The sequence below is a fragment of the Gymnoscopelus microlampas genome (assembly GCF_963454915.1).
Source record: "Gymnoscopelus microlampas genome assembly, chromosome: 4".
In the NCBI taxonomy this organism is placed as follows: Eukaryota; Metazoa; Chordata; class Actinopteri; order Myctophiformes; family Myctophidae; genus Gymnoscopelus; species Gymnoscopelus microlampas.
In genome coordinates, this window is record NC_139941.1 from 2,213,895 (window position 1) to 2,234,171 (window position 20,277).

The window sequence follows — 20,277 nt, forward strand, 5'->3', positions numbered from 1 at the left end:
CTCATCACGATGTGACGCTCGTAGATCGGCTATTTTCAAATAGCTTATATATAAAATAGGGCTAAAGTGGTTAATGCATGTTTTATAATATAATAATTAATATCTGCAAAGTAACTTGTAACTAAAGTTTTCCATCAATTGTAGTGGAGTAAAAGTACAATATTTTCCTCAGAGATGTAGTGGAGTAGAAGTAAAAGTATTGAAAATTGGCAATACTCCACTAAAGTAAAAAATACCTCAAAACTTTACTTAAGCACAGTATGAGTAAATGCACTTAGTTACTTTACAGCACTGGTTATTAGCACAAGACATTGTACTCATAAAAGTTTTTACTTTTACTCAAATACATTTTTGAAGAATAAATAGAATGTTACTGTCATTTACATTTGGGCCAAACGTAAAGGAATGAAAGTATTTTTCAATTCATTTGGCTACATTCAGCTTGATATGTTTATTTTTAATTGCAGGTTCTGTTTGTTTTATTCAATAATCAATCAATCAAAAACAACATGCACAGGCTACGTGTGAATTGATGTTTATATCAATCCAAAGTAGCAAAAATAGACAAGCTCAAAACACGCGTTTGTGTGATATAGAATGGCAAAGTACGGCATTAAATTACGAAAAAAGTTAAAATATGGAGATAAGAGGTTTCTGCCCGACAGTATGCAGTGGCCCTCTGGAGTGAGTGTGGAAATAGCCCTCTCCATCATCAAAGTTGCCCACAGTTGATGCTTCTGATCAGTTGCTGGTTAGAAACAAAGACAATAACATCATCTAGTGTTGTGTTTAGGTTATTACATCACTTTTATTTTTACCAACATTTTTGTAAAATGCCGTTTGAATCAGTTCATTTGACATCACAATCACATTAAACAGACCACATGCATCACTTAAATATTGTAGCACATGTGCTACAACATTCAACACGCATCCACAGCTTTTCTAAACAACACAAAACAATGAATCAATCTATCTAAACCATGATAGACCGTAAAAGATCTAAACGCAATCTTCCACGTTATCATTGTGCGACAGCAGTGACGTCATTATCAGCGACCCCGAGCACTACGTTGTTTTGGTTGGACTGGGGGATCGATTTGCTTTAGCACGTTGGCTGATCCGGTATGGTCGTGGAGCGGAAACGGAAATGCTGCGTACATGTTATGTAGTCGTGCTAGTCGTGCAAACAGCAGGATACAGTAGGCGGGCTTTAGACCGGAAATGAGTACTGAGCAGCAAGTACAAACCACACACGGTAGGGTAGGGAGTTCGTTCATAAAATAGAAGTGTGTAAACGCAGCTGGGATTGATTGGACGGATAATGAATGGATACGTTGATGTTTTTACATTCATGTTGACGTCGTGTAGCTGATATTCATATTATTATTGATGTTGTGTCACAGTCGGTGGCTTTATGTCCGTGCTGTCCTCTTCATTCTGGTTGGAACTGTTCTTCTGCAGCTTGTTGGACACTTCAATGGTAAATATCAGTGGTGGGGAAAAGTACTCACATTTGTTACTTAAGTAAAATAATCAATAATGCAATGTAGAAATGTAGAAATACTCTGTTACAAGTCAATTTACTTGAGTAAAAGTACACAAGTGCTGGTATCAAAATGTACTTAAAATACCAAAAGTAAAAAGTACTCATTATTCTGAAGTGGTTTTGTAATAATAATCCCAACTCTTAATTAACTAGTAATAAAGCTTTCAAATAATTGTAGTGTAAAAGGCAGATGTGAAAAATGCAGGGCAAAGGTTTTTCCTTGACCTCTAGAGAGTGCGCATACAAAGTTTTACACATATCGGTGCAGTTATAGGTAAAAACACGAATTGGCCTGTTATAGCGCCACATGAGGCTGATTTGAACATTTTCAAGTGGCAAGACCCGTTTCGTTTAATGACTATAGAGATACTGTGTACCGATTTGCGGGATTTTTTGACAAAATATGGAGGAGTTCTGTAGGAGTTCTGCCAAAAAATATGTTTTGCACAAATCGGCCTCCTGGTGGCGCTATAAAAGGCCCATGTGAAAAAATTTGGGGCAGAGGTTCTGCTGTGACATCTAATAATAATAATAATAATAATAAACTTTATTTGTATAGCACCTTTCATGACATGAAATGCAGCGCAAAGTGCTTTACAGAGCAAGAATACAGTTACAGTTACAACCAATTTAACAACAAAGCAAACAAAAAATAAAATAAAATAAAAGCAAAAGCATAAAACATTAAAATAGGCAATACAGTGAGGACTTAAAAATCAACCAAAGAGTCAGCTAAAAGCAAGAGTGAAGAAATAGGTCTTGAGCTGTGCTTTAAAGCTATCGACAGAGGCTGCCTGTTTTAGGTGTAATGGGAGTTTATTCCACACTGTTGGTCCGTAAAAGCAGAATGCTGCTTCACCGTATTTTTTATATGTCATTTTAGGCACCTCGAGTAGGTCAGCACTTGAAGACCTGAGGGTCCGGTTTGGATCATGTCTCTCTAGGGAGTGTGTGTGCACAGTTTCGCTGCAATCAAGCCAACTGTGCCGGAGATTAGCTGTACACAGACAGAATGACACACACACGCACGCACGCACGCACGCACGCACGCACGCACGCACACACACACACACACACACACACACACACACACACACACACACACACACACACACACACACACACACACACACACACACACACACACACACACACACACACACACACACACACGGACGGACGGACGGACGGACGGACGGACAGGGGGCAAAACATACTCTCTCGCCATGCCTTTCGGCCTGGCGGAGACAATAACTCTATATTGTGATAGTTTCATTGCTATAGAGTGTTTGTTCAGTAACAGTGTTAAATAGCTCTATATTGTGATAGTAATCATTGCTATAGAGTGTTTGTTCTCCAGCTCTTCTTTGTAAACAGAAAATACATGTTCAGGTGGTTTGACACTTTCATCCAATCAGGAGAAAGAACCCGCTCATCAGCTTTTTCAACTTCCAATTACGCTTATTTATCCTGATCTCTCCTGCTGGTTGGATGAAATTGGTATCCCTACCTGCAAATGCATTTTCTGTTTATTAAAGAGCCGGAGAGAAGGGTATATCCCCGTTACTGAACAAACACTACTGATGCCTAATGTGGACACATCTTCAGTGATGTTCCTGGAATCATAGGACGTTTCGGGTCTCGCAACGTCATATGCCCTCCTCCAGGTGACCCAGCCGGGGCTGATCAGACCCCAGCTTGTGTCCAGATGGCTAGCTAGCTACCATGACTCCATGGCTCCCCTCTTTTGAGCCACAGCCATCTTGAGGCCCTCTCTGCCGCATCGGTGGTACTGCGGATGGCTCTCCTCTTTCTCTCTCCCTCGATGCCTGAACTACTGAAGGCTCTGACCAAGGAACGGGCTGCAAATCCTCTGCATCCAACTTCCACCGGGAAACACTTTGCTCTCCAACCAGCCTGCTGACAGTCGCTGACCAGTCCTGCGTACTTGGAGAGCTTCCTTTCAAAGGCTTCTTCCAAGCCATCGTCCCACGGGACTGTCAGCTCCAGCAGCACAGCTTGCTTGGTGGACTCAGACACAAGGACAATGTCTGGTCGCAGGGTGGTGACTGCAATATGGCTGGGGAACTTCAGCTGATGTTCAAGGTCCACCAACAACTGCCAGTCTCTTGCTGACGTCAGGATGCCTGCAGATGTTTTTCTGGCAGAAGTTGGCTTGTCCCCATTCTGACAAAGGCGAAGGTGTTCTTGGAGTGTCGGAACTGCTTTGACCACGCCAATCCTGTGCTGAAGGCTTCAGCAATGATCACTAACGCAATATATTTAACACTTATATTTGATCAAAGAACATGCAACATCGTCAGAATCTGCGTTATTCGAGTATCTTCTTAGCAGTCCCACTGAGCATTTTTCGGTCTATTAGACGTCTAAATGACGTCTAAACGTCACCTAGCCGTCTAGTCTAAATCCGGTTTATGAGTGGTCTAGAATTGAAAGTTTTTTCAACGTCTAAACCTAGCCTAGACGTTGTTTCAACGTCGTTTGAACGGCTAGATATAAATATATAACCGTTCAAATGACGTTGAAACAACGTCTAAGCTTAGCCTAGACGTCGAAAAAACGTTCATTTTTAGACCCGTCATAAATCAATTTTAACCTAGACGTTATTTAGACGTCTAATTTTAACCCAATTATAGACTATAGACGTTGTTTAGACGTCATGTAAACGTCTATTTAATAAGGATATTAATATACTTATAATTAAATCAGATGTTTAAATAACATCCAAACAATTTGTAGGCATTATATACCTTTAAGATCTATCAGATTATTCACACAAAACCTATATTAATGCATTTAAATCCCTCAATTTTAATGCAGATCCTGGTTCTCTGCCAAAAATACCTGATGGACCAAATTTAACCCTTTTTGCTTACCTTTGTAGTGTAGTCCCATGATGTTCTGATAATTTGTTTACATTATGCTGTCATCTTTCGGGATTAAATAGGTTGCAGTGTAACACTAATGTCATGCTATTCTTTATTGTACCAATGGATAAAATCATTTTTCTTAATGTTAACATTGATTTACTCTGAACATAACTACCCTTCAACTGTAAGTTCAATCACAATACATATTTCAACAACAAAAAAACATACCAAAGCTTGTATAATCGTTCTTTAATTTTTGCACCTCTTAATGCTTTAAACCATTAAGACCTGTCATGTTAGATTTTAAACACTTTAACACATCTTATACTTGAGCTATTAAAAAATAGCAGATCTACAAGCTCATAGCACGGTGCGCACTACGAGCTTGTTGATCTGCTATATTTCTTTGAATGTATGTTTTTTCCTCAAATCTTTGCTTTGCCTAGATTAGAGTTAGAAATGTGTGTGTGTGTGTGTGTGTGTGTGTGTGTGTGTGTGTGTGTGTGTGCGTGTGTGTACATATATTCAAAGATTTGCACTTTTTTTTTTACAAAAATCTTCAAAAAATAGAAGATCTACAAGCTCTTATAGCGCCGGACAGAGTTCCGCGCTATGAGCTTGTAGATTTGCTATTTTTTGAATAGCCAAATAAATCTTAAGTGACACAGATGCGTTCCCTGTCCTATTGGGTTAAACAACTAGAAAAGACAAGTCTTAACAAAATGTTTTGATCAAATAATAACATTGGATTTGCTTCAAGGCGTTGTCCTCTTCTTCTTGTAACTCCCTCCACCACTTCTACCAGGCGCCTGCTTGAAGTGGTCAGAGATGGCAGCGCTGACCAGGTCCTCCATTGTCTCTCTGAATGTCTTCTGAACGGCTTCTGCAGTCAAAACAATGACAAATAACTCTCAGGCTGACAGAAGACATTACAGAGGTTATCTAGTATATGTCAGTCACACGTGTACAACGTGAATAAGCAATCAACAAATAACTAGCACTGACAAAGTTATTTTTACCATTGATGACAGATAGAAGGCAGTGCTTTTGAAAGCTCTCTCCTGCTGTCCATGCAAGTAGAAAGGACTCATCAGGGCATTGGTGAAAAGTCTGAAACAAAAAGAAAACGCAAAGCTAAATTGCAAAAAGAAAAACGGCACACTCTGCCAACCTGCAATGAAGACAGTTATGTTGATATGAAACAGAAATAATACACTAACACAGTGGAAAGTGATAAATAATACTTCCATTCTTACTTTTCTCCGACATGGGAAACTGAAAGAAACAAACCATGTGACAGTCTGCCTGTGATTTAGAATTTGAGGCTATACTTTGGCTGGTGCAGATCTTAATAAACAACATTACTTGTTTTCAAGTTCAACATCATTATCTCTCCCCAATTAAATCTTTGCCAGAGTAAGATGACTTACAAACTTTATCTAAATGTACCTTTTGGAATCCTGTGACTTTCTCCTGGGAGTTCTGATAAGATTTCCTGTTGGTGAAAGACAAGGTAATTAGGCTACATGTCATACTTGCAACATCACCATTGAGGATTACTGTTATAGTCAATTGAAAGGTGGAGTAGAGTCAAGACATTTTCTTGGCCCAGATTACGGCTTCACTGTAGGGGAGAGAAAACCCCCATTGCAACCCATTTTGCTCACTGCTACAATCAATTGAAAGTTACCTTGTGTAGTTCAGGATCTGACTTGGACCGGTGTGTAGCTTCAATATTCTGCTGGGTGTGAAAACACATTGAAATTACACCTTCTTACGAGTAGATGTACTGTTGTTGAAATACGTAATATGTGGGCCAGCAGCTCTGTAGAATACAACTCTCGTAGACGTATTTATGATTCTGACGTTTTCAATCTACGAAAACGTCAGAATCATAAATACGTCTACGAGAGTTGTATTCTACAGCTAGGGCAGCAGGACACGGGAAGCCCCCCCCCCCCCAAGCCCCCCCGGTGCAACCTTTATGGACTCTCTAAAACATATCTGAAAATATTCATTGTGGGCAGGCTATGTCCAAAAACAGCGTTTTTAAACATCTTCTCTCAGGAAGTCACTTTTCAAGAGCCAAAAACGTGTGCGTGTGGACCATAGAGGTATAATATAACTAGAGGGCGGATTGCCCCGCCCCCAGCTATCATTTCAATGAATGTGCTCAGTGGCGTTTTGAAGCACCCGGAAGCCTGCCGGAAGTAGAATTATTGGTTCGATTTTGACCACACATAGAGTAATGAGCATGCGCACTAGTGTTATGAGTTATGAGCATGCGCACTACTACAATCAATTGAAAGTTACCTTGTGTAGTTCAGGATCTGACTTGGACCGGTGTGTAGCTTCAATATTCTGCTGGGTGTGAAAACACATTGAAATTACACCTTCTTACACCATCAAGTCATGTATGATATATGCTGTGCTTTATCCAAATTTTCATTGTGGAGTCCAAGTTGTTTCTGTTCAGGAGTAAGGCCCCACAGTAATGTACTATTGTTGAAATACGTAATATATTTTAATACCTTTTTATTTTATTTTAATCTTCCGGCTAAACGTTCTGTTATACTCATTTATTCTAGAGGACCTAAAACATAGTAGTAGTAGTCCCAACGATAATGCAGGCGGGTAAACAAACAAACAAAAACTTTCAAAATGTAATTCCTGATATTTAAAATGTTAATCATTCATTCACCTTGTGCAGTTCTTCCTCTTTTACGGCTGACCGGAGTTTTGTCAAGATCTACCACAGAAAAAGAAATGAAGGAATTAGAAAACTCTTAAGGTTTTGTTTGGACATTAACACCGATACTGGCTGTAATTTCCATCTACAATATATATATTTAACATTGGGCTTAAATCAATTAACATAGCATTTAAATGTACCTGGTGTTGAGGTGTGTAGAGGGGCTGTCAAAACTGTCATAGCTATGGGCACTGGGCACTGATTCACCTGGGGAAGATAATTAGGCCAGATGTATATCATTGTAATGAACGAATATGACAATACTCCCAAAATAAAAAGGACAAAATAACAAACAAATCTAACAGCACAGCTCCCACCAGCATGGAGTTATCTATAGCTTTAAGCCAGTCACCAGTCAGCTGTATCAAAGCAGTAGAAGTAGAGTGACCAGCTCTATAGGCATGTTGAGAATGTGTTGCAAGCTTGTTTGAAACAAAATAAGCTTGAATTTGTGAATGCACCAACCTTTCCATGATTTTGCTCAAAACAGGTCAAATATTTAAAGGAATAACCTTAGCCTCCTTCCACAGCTTTTGACATAGACCCACATCCAAACATCTATGAATAATATGACAGATAGGAGATGCTATATTCTCAGCACTTTACCATCCAGATTATCTAGACCTTACTATCATAAGGAAGAGAGCAGAGTAACTGCTCCACAAATAGTTGCAAGGAGTTGCAGTCATTGTCGTGGAATAGCCAGATAGATAGATACATAGATAGATAGATATATAGATAAAATGTGACAAAAGTCAGCAGTTCGCCACTTCTAGACATTACCTAGAAGAGAGCTGTAAATACATGTAAATAGGCTACTGATTGATTTAAACCAGGGGTCTTCAACGTTTTCAGGCCAAGGACCCCTTTGCTGAGAGTGAGATAAAGCAGGGACCCCCAATATATATTGTATAGAATATAATCTTTTCATAGATTTCATAGATAGCTTCATAGACTTGTTTGACAGACACTGTCATCAATGTTGGATTCATGTTAATGTGTATTTTCAGACTTTTAACCACACACAACGTCCATACTAAGTAAACTTGACCCACTCTGTACTTGGTCTGCTTTTTTTTTCCCCCTCCACCAAACCTCTTTGCCGAAAATAGCAGATCTACAAGCGCACAAGCGTTGTGTGCTTGTAGATCTGCTATTTTTGGCTAAAGTTCTCCTCAGAATAGGGATGCTTGGTTGAAGTGGTTAATGTAAAAATCACAAAGATTTGGCGGACCCCCTGTAGTAACTCTGAGGAACCCCTAGGGGTCCCGGACCCCCTGTTGAAGATCCCTGATTTAAACAATATATTCAACACATGGCCCAACTCAAGGAAAGGTGAATAATGTTATAGTTAAAACTCACAAAACATTCAATTAATAATTACCTGTGGTGTTTGATCTGATAGCACCATTATTATTGTTCTTTGTCGGTTTTGCTTCAAAAAAAAAAAAGAAAGAAAAAAGAATACATTAATCAAATATTTCACAAGGTTCTGTAAAGTTTTCACTCCAGATTAAACATTACACAAACAAACGATTATTTCATAGTTAAAGTATTAAAAAATGAATTTAAACTCAAGTGATTGTAATTCGTTACGGTCCACCAGTAAAAAACATTGAACGCCAGCCATGACGCCTGCACTTTGTTTGGGCAGAAGCTAGCAGCTGGTAGCTAGTTGGCTAACGCTAACTTGTACATGATCAACTAACTATGTCAACACAAATAAACATCTCCTTCAAATAATGTATCCTTTAGCACTCACCTATGCAGTTCAGAATGAATGTTTTTTTGCAATTCTGTTCTTTATAGTCTCTTCTGTTCAGTTTTCCTCTTGCCTTTAGAACGCGTTGCTGACTTCCGTGTTGTTACGAAAGGCACTCCAGGGGTTGCCACGTCTTGTGAGACCGCTAAGCAAGTTGCCATGTCTCCGGAAAGAAACAAGCAAAACGACCTCCAAACCCAATCTGCGGTTTACTGTAGATTAGAAAGTCTAGTGATGCGAGGTTAGCAGTTTACTGCTTGGCTTTCACTCGTTCCTCTGTATTTTATATTAGCCTATCACCATTAGTGCAAACTGCCTTTATTTGTTATATTTATACATATTAAAAAAATATATTTGCATATTATCACCATTATGCAAACTGCATTATTTCGCTGTAATAGTATTTCTAAACATATGTACGTTTTCAAACAACATGACTAAGAAATGAAATACATTTAATGGTTTAAATATGGTCTAAATCTAAACGTTGATGATATATAGTTTTGATTTAAACGTCTAGATCAAGGCTAAATCTAAACTATACTGTATATTGATCAATAGTGACAATAGTGAGATATATCATAATTTATTAACCTAATGTTAGCACCCTAAAATAAAGATTTTCAAACAACATGAATAAAAAAATAAAAGTTTAGAAATGGTCTACATTTGAACGTTGATATATAGTTTTGATATAAACGTCTAGATCAAGGCTAAATCTAAACTATACTGTATATTGATCAATGGCTATTCAAATTATTTTTGTCCAATATTTGGAGATCAGTAATGCAACTTACAGTTGTTTTTTTTAATCAATATGTATGGAATAATTGTTTAAATTCAATCGGCTAGATTTGGTCTAGATATAGACCGAATCTACACCATCTAATTTAGGTCTACAAAAAAACCGAACGTCTAAATAACGACTATGGCTCACTGGGGTGTTGAAAAAGTACTACTTTTTTTTACTTAAGTAAAAGTAACAATACTGCAATGTAGAAGTACTCTGTTACAAGTAAAAGTCTGGCATTCAAAATTTACTTGAGTAAAAGTACAAAAGTATCGGTGTCAAAATGTACTTAAAGTACTCATTATGCAGAATGTCCTGTTTCACAAGTTTTCAAATGTATAAAATGTCTAAAAATCTCTTGAAAATAGCAGATCTACAAGCTCACAATGCGTCACCATGCAACGCAGTGTGAGCTTGTAGAAAAAATGGCCGAAATGTAAATAGGGCTGAAGTGGTTAATGTATTTTTTTGGTGATAATAATCAAAATCTAGTAATAATAATAATCAAAAGTAACTAGTGACTAAAGTTTTCAAATAATTGTAGTGGAATAACAGTATAATATTTGCCTTTGAGATGTAGTGGAGTAGAGGTAAAAGTACCGAAAATTGGAAATACTCCAGTAAAGTAAAAAATACCTCAAAATTGTACTCAAGTACAGTTCTTTAGTAAATGTACTTAGTTACTTTACACCACTGCTTCTTAGTAATTCTTCAATTTGTTACGTTTTCGATTAAATCAGCTGATGATGTGCTGTGTGTGTGAATGGTGATGTTTATGTCAGAATCTTATGTGTTCTTCCACAGGACAAATGAGTGAGGAGACGTTGGATTATTTTCTCAGTCGGGGTCTGATCAGATCCAAGGATGCAGCGCAGGTCAAGTGGGCCCACGCTGCTAACAGCAAACACAAGCTCACACAGGCTCTGCAAGGTGAACATCATACTGTAGTAGGGCTGAATGATCAAATACTACCTACCTAAGTAAGAGGCAAGAATAGGCTCTATGCACAGCAGCCATATTGGGAGTGAATTGGGCCCCTTCCTTACTTACTTTACAGGTGTTACCAATAATACTAATTAAGGCTCTGTTCCATTTAGTGTAGAGTAGTGGTTGTCTTATTTTCAAGGACCCCCATAACTCTGAGAGTGTACAAATGGAACCAAATTTGGTTCCATTTGGACACTCTCAGAGTTACACACCCACTATAAGGGGCCATTTGGGAACCGAAATGGAGTGTTTCCAGTGAGCCAACATGCATAATATCAGCACCCTGACCAGAATGGAACAGAGCCTTCATTAGTATCATTGGTAACACCTGTGGAGGAAGTAAGAAGAGGCGCAATTTCTTTCCAATATGGCTGCTGTGCATAGAGCCTATTGTGAAAATAGCCGCTCTACAAGCTGGCGTTGGAAGGCGTTGTGAGCTTGTAGTTCGACTATTTTCACAATATTTATCTGTCGAATCGAGTCAAACTCCTACAATATTTTTGAATTCCCTTTTGTTTCTAAGCAGCAAGCTGTGCTTCGGGGGTGGCTGAACATCCACTGTAGTTTCTGTCCATTTTCAGCACTTCTCTCCATGCCACGGTTATTGTGGCCAAAATAATTGCAATTAATGATATATGATATATCATTATATCCCATATAATAAAATATGCTTAAAACTATTAAAATGTCACTTTTCTTAACCACTAGCATCTCAGCATCCATATTCTGGCGGCAACATTAGCCATAAATAGCAGATCTACAAGCTCACGACACGGCCTGTTGTGAGCTTGTGGATCTGCTATTTTTGGTGAAGAGCTTTTGTGTAGATGTAGTAAAGCGGTCCAAGTACAGAGCCAACAGGTCCAGTGTATGACAGACAATTTCACAATAAATAAAAAATCTCTACGATGTGATTGTTGTGAGCAGTTATAACGATTATTGTTTCATCCCTAGACTCGAGAGATAATCCTAGATTGACATTAATCATACATTTTTAATGAAAGAACGTTTGTCTTGTAAAACGTGATGTCTCATGTCAGCGTTGCTTTAACCTCCAGGTGGCGCTCACATGATCGAAGCGGACGTCCTCATGAGAGGTCACGACCCCAAGGAGCCCATCATGGCCCACCCCCCTGACAACGACAGTGACATCACACTGAGGGAGTGGCTTCAGGGAACAAAGACGCACACCAAAGGGATCAAACTGGACTTCAAGAGGTTGGCCATACCTTGTGTGTGTTGTCAAGTTACTTTAAAATTAGCCATGTACCGATACCATTTTTCCCTTCCCGATACCAATTCCGATACCCATAACTTGCGTATTGGTTGATACCAAGTATCTATCCGATAGCAGTATGTCATCATCACCGTTTTTTACGTCTGGAGACTCCTGTCCAGAACAGGCTTCAGACGCGCCCCCTTCAGGAGACTTGGCTCAGATCTGAACCCATTTGATTTGGCATTAGGAACCCGTTGAGACCACATGCCCTTGCTGACGTCGACGCCAGGCATGATTCGAACCCTCGCCATCCGTAAGAAAGGCGTGTGCTCTAACCGCTACGCTAGGGAGTATGTAATTCAAAACAAATCTAGGACAGTGTTTCTCAATTTGGGGTCCAGGGACTTTCAGGGTTACTTGAGGGGTTTCTAAATGGACCCATACAGGTCTGTAACTCTGAGAGTGTACAAATGACACTCAGAGTTATGGGGGTCCTTGAAATTGAAAAAGTTTGAGAACCACTGATCTAGGAATAAATACAAATTCCAATAATAATTGTTAAAGTGCAGCTATAAGTTAGTAAAAACAATAACAGTTGTGCAACATTAACTGAAACATTCAAAATATTACTGTAAATACTCCATGTTGACTGGCCATACACGTTCCCGATCATGAACGCGCGACCGCACGTTTATATTCAATATAATATCTTGTTTAAAAGGTTGTTTCATCCCATAGATTACTTTTTTCCCCAGACGGTCGGAACACCATATAGACATCTGTAGCATAACAGGACTACCTTTCCTTTTTCGATGCAATACAGAAACGTAAGAATTGAGCCGATCGTTCCCCTCAGCCCTATCTAACAACAACAATGAGTGAGTTGTCCCTGCAGCTGTGCAGCGAGCGGATGGGTTGGGTTACAAGATTGAGCTTGTGTGAAAGTCGTGTCCATGAGTCGCCACAACTGATTTCAGTCATATTACAGGTCTTATACAGGTACAAGCAGCGATATGTTGTTGGGACTTGTCCCGCAGAGTTGTGCTACATGTAACGACAGGCACAGTAACGCGAACACGGACCAATTGTGTCCGTCTATAGCTACTCCACTAAGCCGGATGCACCACAGTGGATTCGAACCCACAACCACTGTGCCACCCAAGCAGCCTGCTTTTTGAGATTTAACCACATTATCCCTGGTATCCTATTCTTGTCATAATCAGTGAAAATTCTCAGAAATAGCCCAGGTCCAATAGGCTTAGTCAGAGATGCTCGTAGGCCTGCGTCCTGCGTCGCTGACGCACCATATTGCGAAAGGACGCATTCATGACAACTCTAGTGCGTCCATGGGACGCAGCTCCGATTAGCTCAGATAATATATAATATTTGTCAGCTGTGATCTACATGGACTCTCTCGGTTAGGCACCGTTGGTGGAGAAGTATAACTCTCCGGTTAGACACCGTTGTACTGGAGAAGTATAACTCGGTTAAACGGCGTTGTGTGGCAGAAGCAGCAGCACAGCCCCTCGCTGTTAGTCTACGCTACACACAGAGAGAGAGAGAGAGAGAGACGGCATGAGGACCTGCTCTTAAACGTGTTAAAACGTCTTGGATAGACCACTGTCTGGAATAATAACTGATCATCATACATACAGGTCTACTACTAATCTTTGTTGCTGTTGTCATCTTAAATTGACCAGCCAAAGTAAAATCCACGATTTTAGAGTGTTCTCCCACTTGCTTGGAGATCAGAGTGAGTGGTGGATTAACGCATGTTGCCAATCAGCTGTGTAACATTAGCAGGTTAACGATGGCTCGTTGATCCTATGCATTTGACCACAAAGGCAAACAAAAGCACTAATTAATGGCAGCTGTAAGTAACCGGTTGTCTATCGTCTGTGTCTTGTGTATGTTTAATAGGCAACTGGATGTTTTCTGTAGCTTAGAGATATCATAACAATTAATTCCCTGAAGAGGGTAGACCCTCTCCCTCATGCTAAACTTAAAGTGACTTATAAGGTTCCACTTCTCCTCAAAAAGACAACTTTATTTTCCTTTCTCAATGACAAGCCTAATAGTATTATTGCATGTTGACTATGTGCAATAACTGCAAGCCAATGTTCATAGGCATTGTCAGTATTTGTCTTCATTATTTCTTGAATTCCTATTTCTTTATTTGCCAATACTTCCACTGTAAGCCAGTGTTTTCAGTCTACACAATAAATAGTAAAAATAAATTCTACATTCATAAATAATACAAAATAAAATAATGATAATGATTAAAAGGTTCTATGATTAAATGTATTCTATTGGTCAAAGGTATGTTAAATCCACCTGTTGCCCACTACTAGTATTTCTTACCATAAGGTGTGCTAATACTACAGAATCATATACATTTGAAAAAATATATTTATGATTTTTTAATATATGTATATATATCGGTATCGGTCTTGAAAAGCAGGACGGGTCGCACTGATCTAGATCTGCTATTTTCACAATATGTATCTGTGGAACTGAATCAAACTAAATTAAGTGCCTCAACTCCTAATTCCTCAGGGTGGGGGGTCCCCAGTTAAAATATGATTATTTTGGGGGGTCGCTGCCTGAAAAGGTTGAGATCCACTGCATCAGGATATAATGTACACAGTCACACACGCATAGAAGATATGGAGATTGGAGATCAAAGAAAACGATAGGGGGGGGGACGTGTAATTGGGGACCCATAAAATGTCCCTGGGACCCATCTAAAAGACCACCCTTGCATCCCAGGACCCATTACATTGAAAACCTAGCAACATCACTGCTTAGTTGTAGAAGGAAGGCACTGGAGCAAACTATTTACAGGGTGGCAGGCCAATAATGTGACCACGTTTCGATGTCAATACAGAGTTTGGCTTGAAGCGCGCTGGAACCCCTTTGTTCATGCTTATTTGTACCGTGCCATACACCAGTGTTGCACGGGTGAAAATAGCCGATCTACGAGGTCACAACGCGTCGCATTCGCAATGCGTTGTGACCTTGTAGATCTGCTATTTTCATCGTGCGACACCGTCGTACGACAAAGTCCAAATGAAACGACGCTGCTGTTTTTGTGTCGTCAGTCTAGAAGCAGTGGCTCCGTCCATGGCTGTGCTGGAGGCCGTGTGGCCCGAGCTGAGCGTTCCCGTGTGGCTCAATGCAGACATTCTTCACGGACCCGGGGGCCAGCTGGCCGTACCTCTGGAAGCAGGCGCTTTCCTGGGTGAGATGGCTGCCCGTGGCTCCCACCCCATGGTGCTGTCTCTGGGCTGGACCACTGGATGGACGCCTGCCGCTGATAACCCAGGTGTTTATTTTGAACTCCCCCGAGTTACTTTCTACACTAGGGTCCATTTAGGAGGTTTTAGCTATGGCCGTTTGAATGTGGCTTGTTTTTTTTAAAACACTTGAAAAATGTACTTTTGTGAATCCTTTAACATGGAAGCGATTGTTTTGTTGCAATCACATGATTTCTGGGTGTACTCTTCTTCGGTGGTGCTTGGATCATTCACTGGCTGCGGAGCGATTCTGGGGAATTCATTATTTTTTTTCTTCACGGAACCCGAGGCTCGGCCCAGCCCGAAAATGTAGGGTTGGGTTCGGGCAGAATTTGAGAACTCTAATACACATGCCAAGTCTGAAGTAGATCAGTCAAACGGTATTCCAGTTATGTTACAATGGCATAGATAAAAAGAATAAGAAAAAGATGGGGGTTTCCTTTTGATGCACCTGTTCTGTACACCTTGTTCTGCACATATTGTCAGTCAATCAATAAAAAATAAAAAAAACATCCACTAGCTTTCTGTGAACTGTGAATCTGGGGAGAAAAGGAACAAAACTATCAGAAACAGTGATTCAGAACTATCAGAGAAACTGCAGCTCATAATATGGCAGAACAACAAACTATCCAGCAGGGGGAGTACTCGCCTAGCATACAGGGGGAGATACAGATCAGAGTTATCATAGTTAACTAAAACTAATGAAATATTGATAACTATTATTGACAATTTTTAGTAAACTGAAATTAATATAAAAATGAGGCTTTGCAAAACAAAACAAAAACAAACCTAAAAGCAATTCAAATCATAGAGGAAATATCCAATATTTTCAACATCTTCAAAAATAGGGAATCTACAATCTTAAAAGTCCATAAATTGTCACTTTAGAAATGTGCACGTACCCTGTATACACGTACACTGTATGTTGGTTTGTTTACTGCTGAGTGAGAAAGCAACGTGGCACATTAAGCTAATCATATGACGACCCCCCCCCCAAAAAAAATAAAAAATGAGGGACTCCCCTGGGGGTCGCGACCTCCAGTTTGGGAACCATTGCTCTTAACAAAATGATGTTTATACGTTTCCTCCCTCTCAGGGTACAGCTGGGAGATGGTGCGTGAGATGGAGGTGGTTTGTAGGAACCTGCAGCATCCGGTCACCTTCCCAGTGAGAGCCAGCCTTTTGTCCAAGTCTCTGTCCCAGCTCACATGGCTGCTGCAGCAGTCAGACAGGTACGACACATGGATTAACCCATTCAACCCGGGAACGCATCGGTGTCACTCTAAATTTCTTTTGCTATTCAAAAATAGCAGATATACAAGCTCATAGCGTGGCTTTTCTCCCCCTCCCATTCCTTTTGTCAACCTCCTGGTTATCTCCTCCTTTATGTTACTGCGGTACTCTGAGATCTCCAAGGCTATGCCCACATCCACCTCCTCCCTCCTCAGGGCTCTTTAATATAGACTGAAGTAATTAAAGCGGGTCATGTTTGCATGTTTGGAATTGGAACCGCTGAAATCATGGGGCCGCATTAAGTGAAGGTGGGGGCCACATGTGGCCCCTGGGCCGCCAGTTGCCCATGCATGCTATAGGCTCTATTTCTTTCCCTCACTGCCTCATCACACCCTTTATTCCACCATGGAACACTCTTTTGTTTTACAGCATTTTTTTTCCCTTGGAATGCAGCGATTCAGATTATCCCTTATCACCTCACTATTGTTCCACTCTTCTATGGTGCCGTCCCCGTTAACACTGTCCAGTCCCCTTCTACACCCCCCATTCATCCCATTTAGCTTTGCTATAATTCAGTGGTCTTGGTCTCATATCTTCCTCCACTATCAAGGGCTGGCCAAATCCCACCACTATCGGGAAGTGGTCACTTCCTATTGTGTTCTCTTCAATGGTTTCCCACCCCCCCTTTCCGTGCTAACTCTGGGGATGCTATAGCTAAATCAATGCATGACACCCTCCCCGTTCTAATATCATACCTAGTCACCCCATTCGGATGCTATCAATGCATTGAATGGGAGATTATCAGGTTTTATCACACCATTGAATGGGCGAGGTAGGCAACATACTGATCTACCAGTGATTTATCAGACCATTCAATGGTCTGATAAACCGTGATAATCTCAATGCATTGATAGCATTTGAAGCCGGTGACCTAGTTGGCCTCCCATCATTCATACACACCAACCCACACCTATCCATTCGTTCCTCTACCACTTCCCCATTCTTATCCCTGTCTTTGCTCCCCGACAGTGGGTTATGTGCATTAAAATCCCTCACCCATATCACTGGAGTCCCCACCTCATCTACTACCTTTTCTAACTCATTCACACTGAGCTGCATACACGGTTTATACAAGTTAACCACATTCATCCTACCGTGCTCCCCCCACACCCTCACTGCCAAACACTCCAGGGGGGTTTTAAGTGCCACCCGTTGGTATTGCATCCCTGTGTAGCCAGTGTTGCCAACTCTCGTGAGAGAAATAAGCCAACCCACCTCCAAAAATAAGCCAAATATTGCGAGAAAAATAAGCCGACATGGCAACACTGGTTGTAGCGGGCTTGTTATGACAAGTGACTGCAAGCACTCAACTACATGGCCAGTAAGGGTCACACACAGAGGGTCAGCACGCGCTGCTCTGATAAAAAATATATTTTGTACACTGAGCGGAAGCCACGCCCTCTAGTCGAATTTTAATTGTTACATTCAAATGTCATTTATTTTTCAATATTCGAGGAATATTCGAATATTACTTTACCAGCCCTAACACACACACACTCTCTCTCACACACACACACACACACACACACACACACACACACACACACACACACACACACACACACACACACACACACACACACACACACACACAGTCAGTTTTCCTCTATAATCACATTCAAATGGCAATGCTTTATTATTTTTAATATTCAAATATATTCTAATATTTTATCTCTGCTGTCGGGCAGAAACCAGACTAAACCAAACTCCAAAATGTAATATTGTTTTTTTTTCAGGAAATTAAGAAAACCTTATATTTTTTAAAACAAAGCAATACTGTGTCATCAAAGTTGGTATTGTGACTTTATATATTGTCAGATACTTGCATGTGTCATTATATTATCACCACTTTAACCCAATCCAGCTTAAGTGGAGTTGGGAGGTTTTATCCATCGTTGATAACAACAGCTGAAAATGGATCTCCAAGCTCACAATGCATAAATGCATCACAACGCGTGAGAATTAATGCCCTGATGCTTCATGACACTGCTTACAGTATATAGGCCTACACTAGACCCCTTAACAGACGACGTCACACTGGTTGCAAGCGGCATACTGGTTGCAAATGAAACCCATTCTGCCTCGCATTCGGTTTCGCTAGGACGCACAGCACTAGCCAACACACAAGAGGGGGTCGGGGTGTGCTGAAACCAGCGCACCCCGAAACAACAGGTTGAGAATTGATTGCATGAAACAATCACCTGTGCATCCAGTCTCAATGTTAGTAAACAAATAATTGGTCTATAATAAGCAGGACTTTAAATATTACAATAATTTCTGCAAAGAGGGGTTCACGGAGTTGCAGTTTCAGTAGAACTAGCAAGAGAAATGCTACATGAACTCATTTCTTGTCACATTGCTCTCCTCAGAAAACACAACATTTTAGAAATATAATGAATTGTTTACTTTACAACTTTTTTGGGTTTATTGGGGCTATCTCTCCTCTGTGACCCATCACCGCTTTATGTCTGTGCATTCCTGTCTAGTGTCTGTTTCTTCGGTGTACAACGGTGTCGCGCTGGGAACACAGCTGACCTACAACACACACACACACAGACACACACACTAGGATTGGGTAAAAAGGGGAGAGAAGCAGCCATGGGAGACAAATAAAGGCAAATGTGAGCTGTCTGTAACCATATCTACTGTATTGTCAACCTCTCTCTGTCATTTAAGCACATAATAACCCCCTTCATAGTTGTATATGAATTATTGGTATACGTTTTAAAATAACTACCTGACTACCTGTTTTGTGTTTTCTTTAAGGTACTCTCTGACGGTATGGACGAGCCAAAATGACCATTTTGTGGTCCAGGACTTACTGCCCTACAGACAAGAGTTTGACAAGAGCAAGATTTACTTTGACCTACCAGAGGAAATGTTCCTTCAAATAACCATTAATGACACACTATCATGAAAATGAAAAAGGCAAACATGCTGAAAGACAATCCGGTGTTTGCAGTGTAGCAGTTCTTCTATGTGAAACACAAGATATAAGAGATTACATGGATGAATCCCTGTCTTTTAACCACTCCCAATTTCGACTTAAGCTATTGAAAAGTAGCAGATCTACAAGCTTGCAGAGGTGCTCATTTTGAATATTATTTGCAAGTTTAATTTGAAAATGTTCACCCATATGTTGACATGGCCAAAGACACAAGGTTGAAAGTGGTCACTATTATGACTAGGGATGGGATGATATGAAAAACTCTATTTATATAGTACATTTAAAAAACAACCGTATAGTCAACCAAATGCTGCACAAGTGCAACAACAAACAAAACAAAGCAATACATACAAGGCGAGAGAGAGATATCTGTATAAACACAAGCATAAAACAAGTGTTCATAACTGTATAAACGCATGTATCCACATGTGCACGAGACACACACTGGCCTATACCTGTACTCCCAAGTACACATATTAAAGATGAGAGATGATTAAGTTGAAGTTAAGCACACATTAATTAATTAATCACAACTTATAATAAGATTATTTTATTTGTTATATATATATTTTTTTCCCACGATTTTTGTAACCCATTTTTTCACCCAGTGCCAATTGCCTAAACTGTAATCCTGGGCGCTACTCTCCCTCTGCCAGCCTGGGGAGAGCCCCGAACTGAGCTTGTGCTTCCTTCAATGCATGAGGAGTGAGCAGGCCGCTTCTTATCACCTGACGGGGGAGTTTCCCCAATGGGATGTAGCGCGTGGAAGGAACACGTTATTCCAACCAGTT

The 20,277-nt window shown here is 40.3% G+C and overlaps 1 protein-coding gene and 1 long non-coding RNA gene across 5 annotated transcripts; one reads left to right on the plus strand and one right to left on the minus strand.

Moving 5' to 3' along the window:
• The first annotated feature begins 1,286 nt into the window (after positions 1-1,286).
• On the plus strand, positions 1,287-20,277 carry fam151b (family with sequence similarity 151 member B). Its single transcript, XM_084053976.1, has 6 exons — positions 1,287-1,483; positions 10,549-10,674; positions 11,790-11,949; positions 15,052-15,275; positions 16,343-16,478; positions 19,306-20,277. The coding sequence occupies exons 1-6, from the start codon at positions 1,393-1,395 to the stop codon at positions 19,454-19,456; spliced, it is 888 nt and encodes a 295-aa protein (XP_083910102.1). The 5' UTR covers positions 1,287-1,392; the 3' UTR covers positions 19,457-20,277.
• On the minus strand, positions 4,955-9,059 carry LOC311043772. 4 transcript variants are annotated; one of them, XR_014600640.1, is made up of 9 exons: positions 8,955-9,059; positions 8,577-8,627; positions 7,333-7,399; positions 7,142-7,189; positions 6,754-6,801; positions 6,131-6,178; positions 5,890-5,935; positions 5,460-5,550; positions 4,955-5,323 (listed from the first exon to the last, which is right to left on the minus strand). It is a non-coding gene; the product is annotated as an uncharacterized lncRNA (long non-coding RNA). The 4 variants fall into 4 exon arrangements; XR_014600641.1 differs by having other exon boundaries at positions 6,131-6,181; XR_014600642.1 differs by having other exon boundaries at positions 6,754-6,804.

Coding starts and splice junctions, on each gene's coding strand:
- fam151b (XM_084053976.1), top strand. CDS start 1,393: ATGTTGTGTCACAGTCGGTGGCTTTATGTCCGTGCTGTCCTCTTCATT. Junction 11,950..15,051: donor ATCAAACTGGACTTCAAGAG/GTTGGCCATACC, acceptor TTGTGTCGTCAG/TCTAGAAGCAGTGGCTCCGT. Junction 15,276..16,342: donor GCCTGCCGCTGATAACCCAG/GTGTTTATTTTG, acceptor CCTCCCTCTCAG/GGTACAGCTGGGAGATGGTG.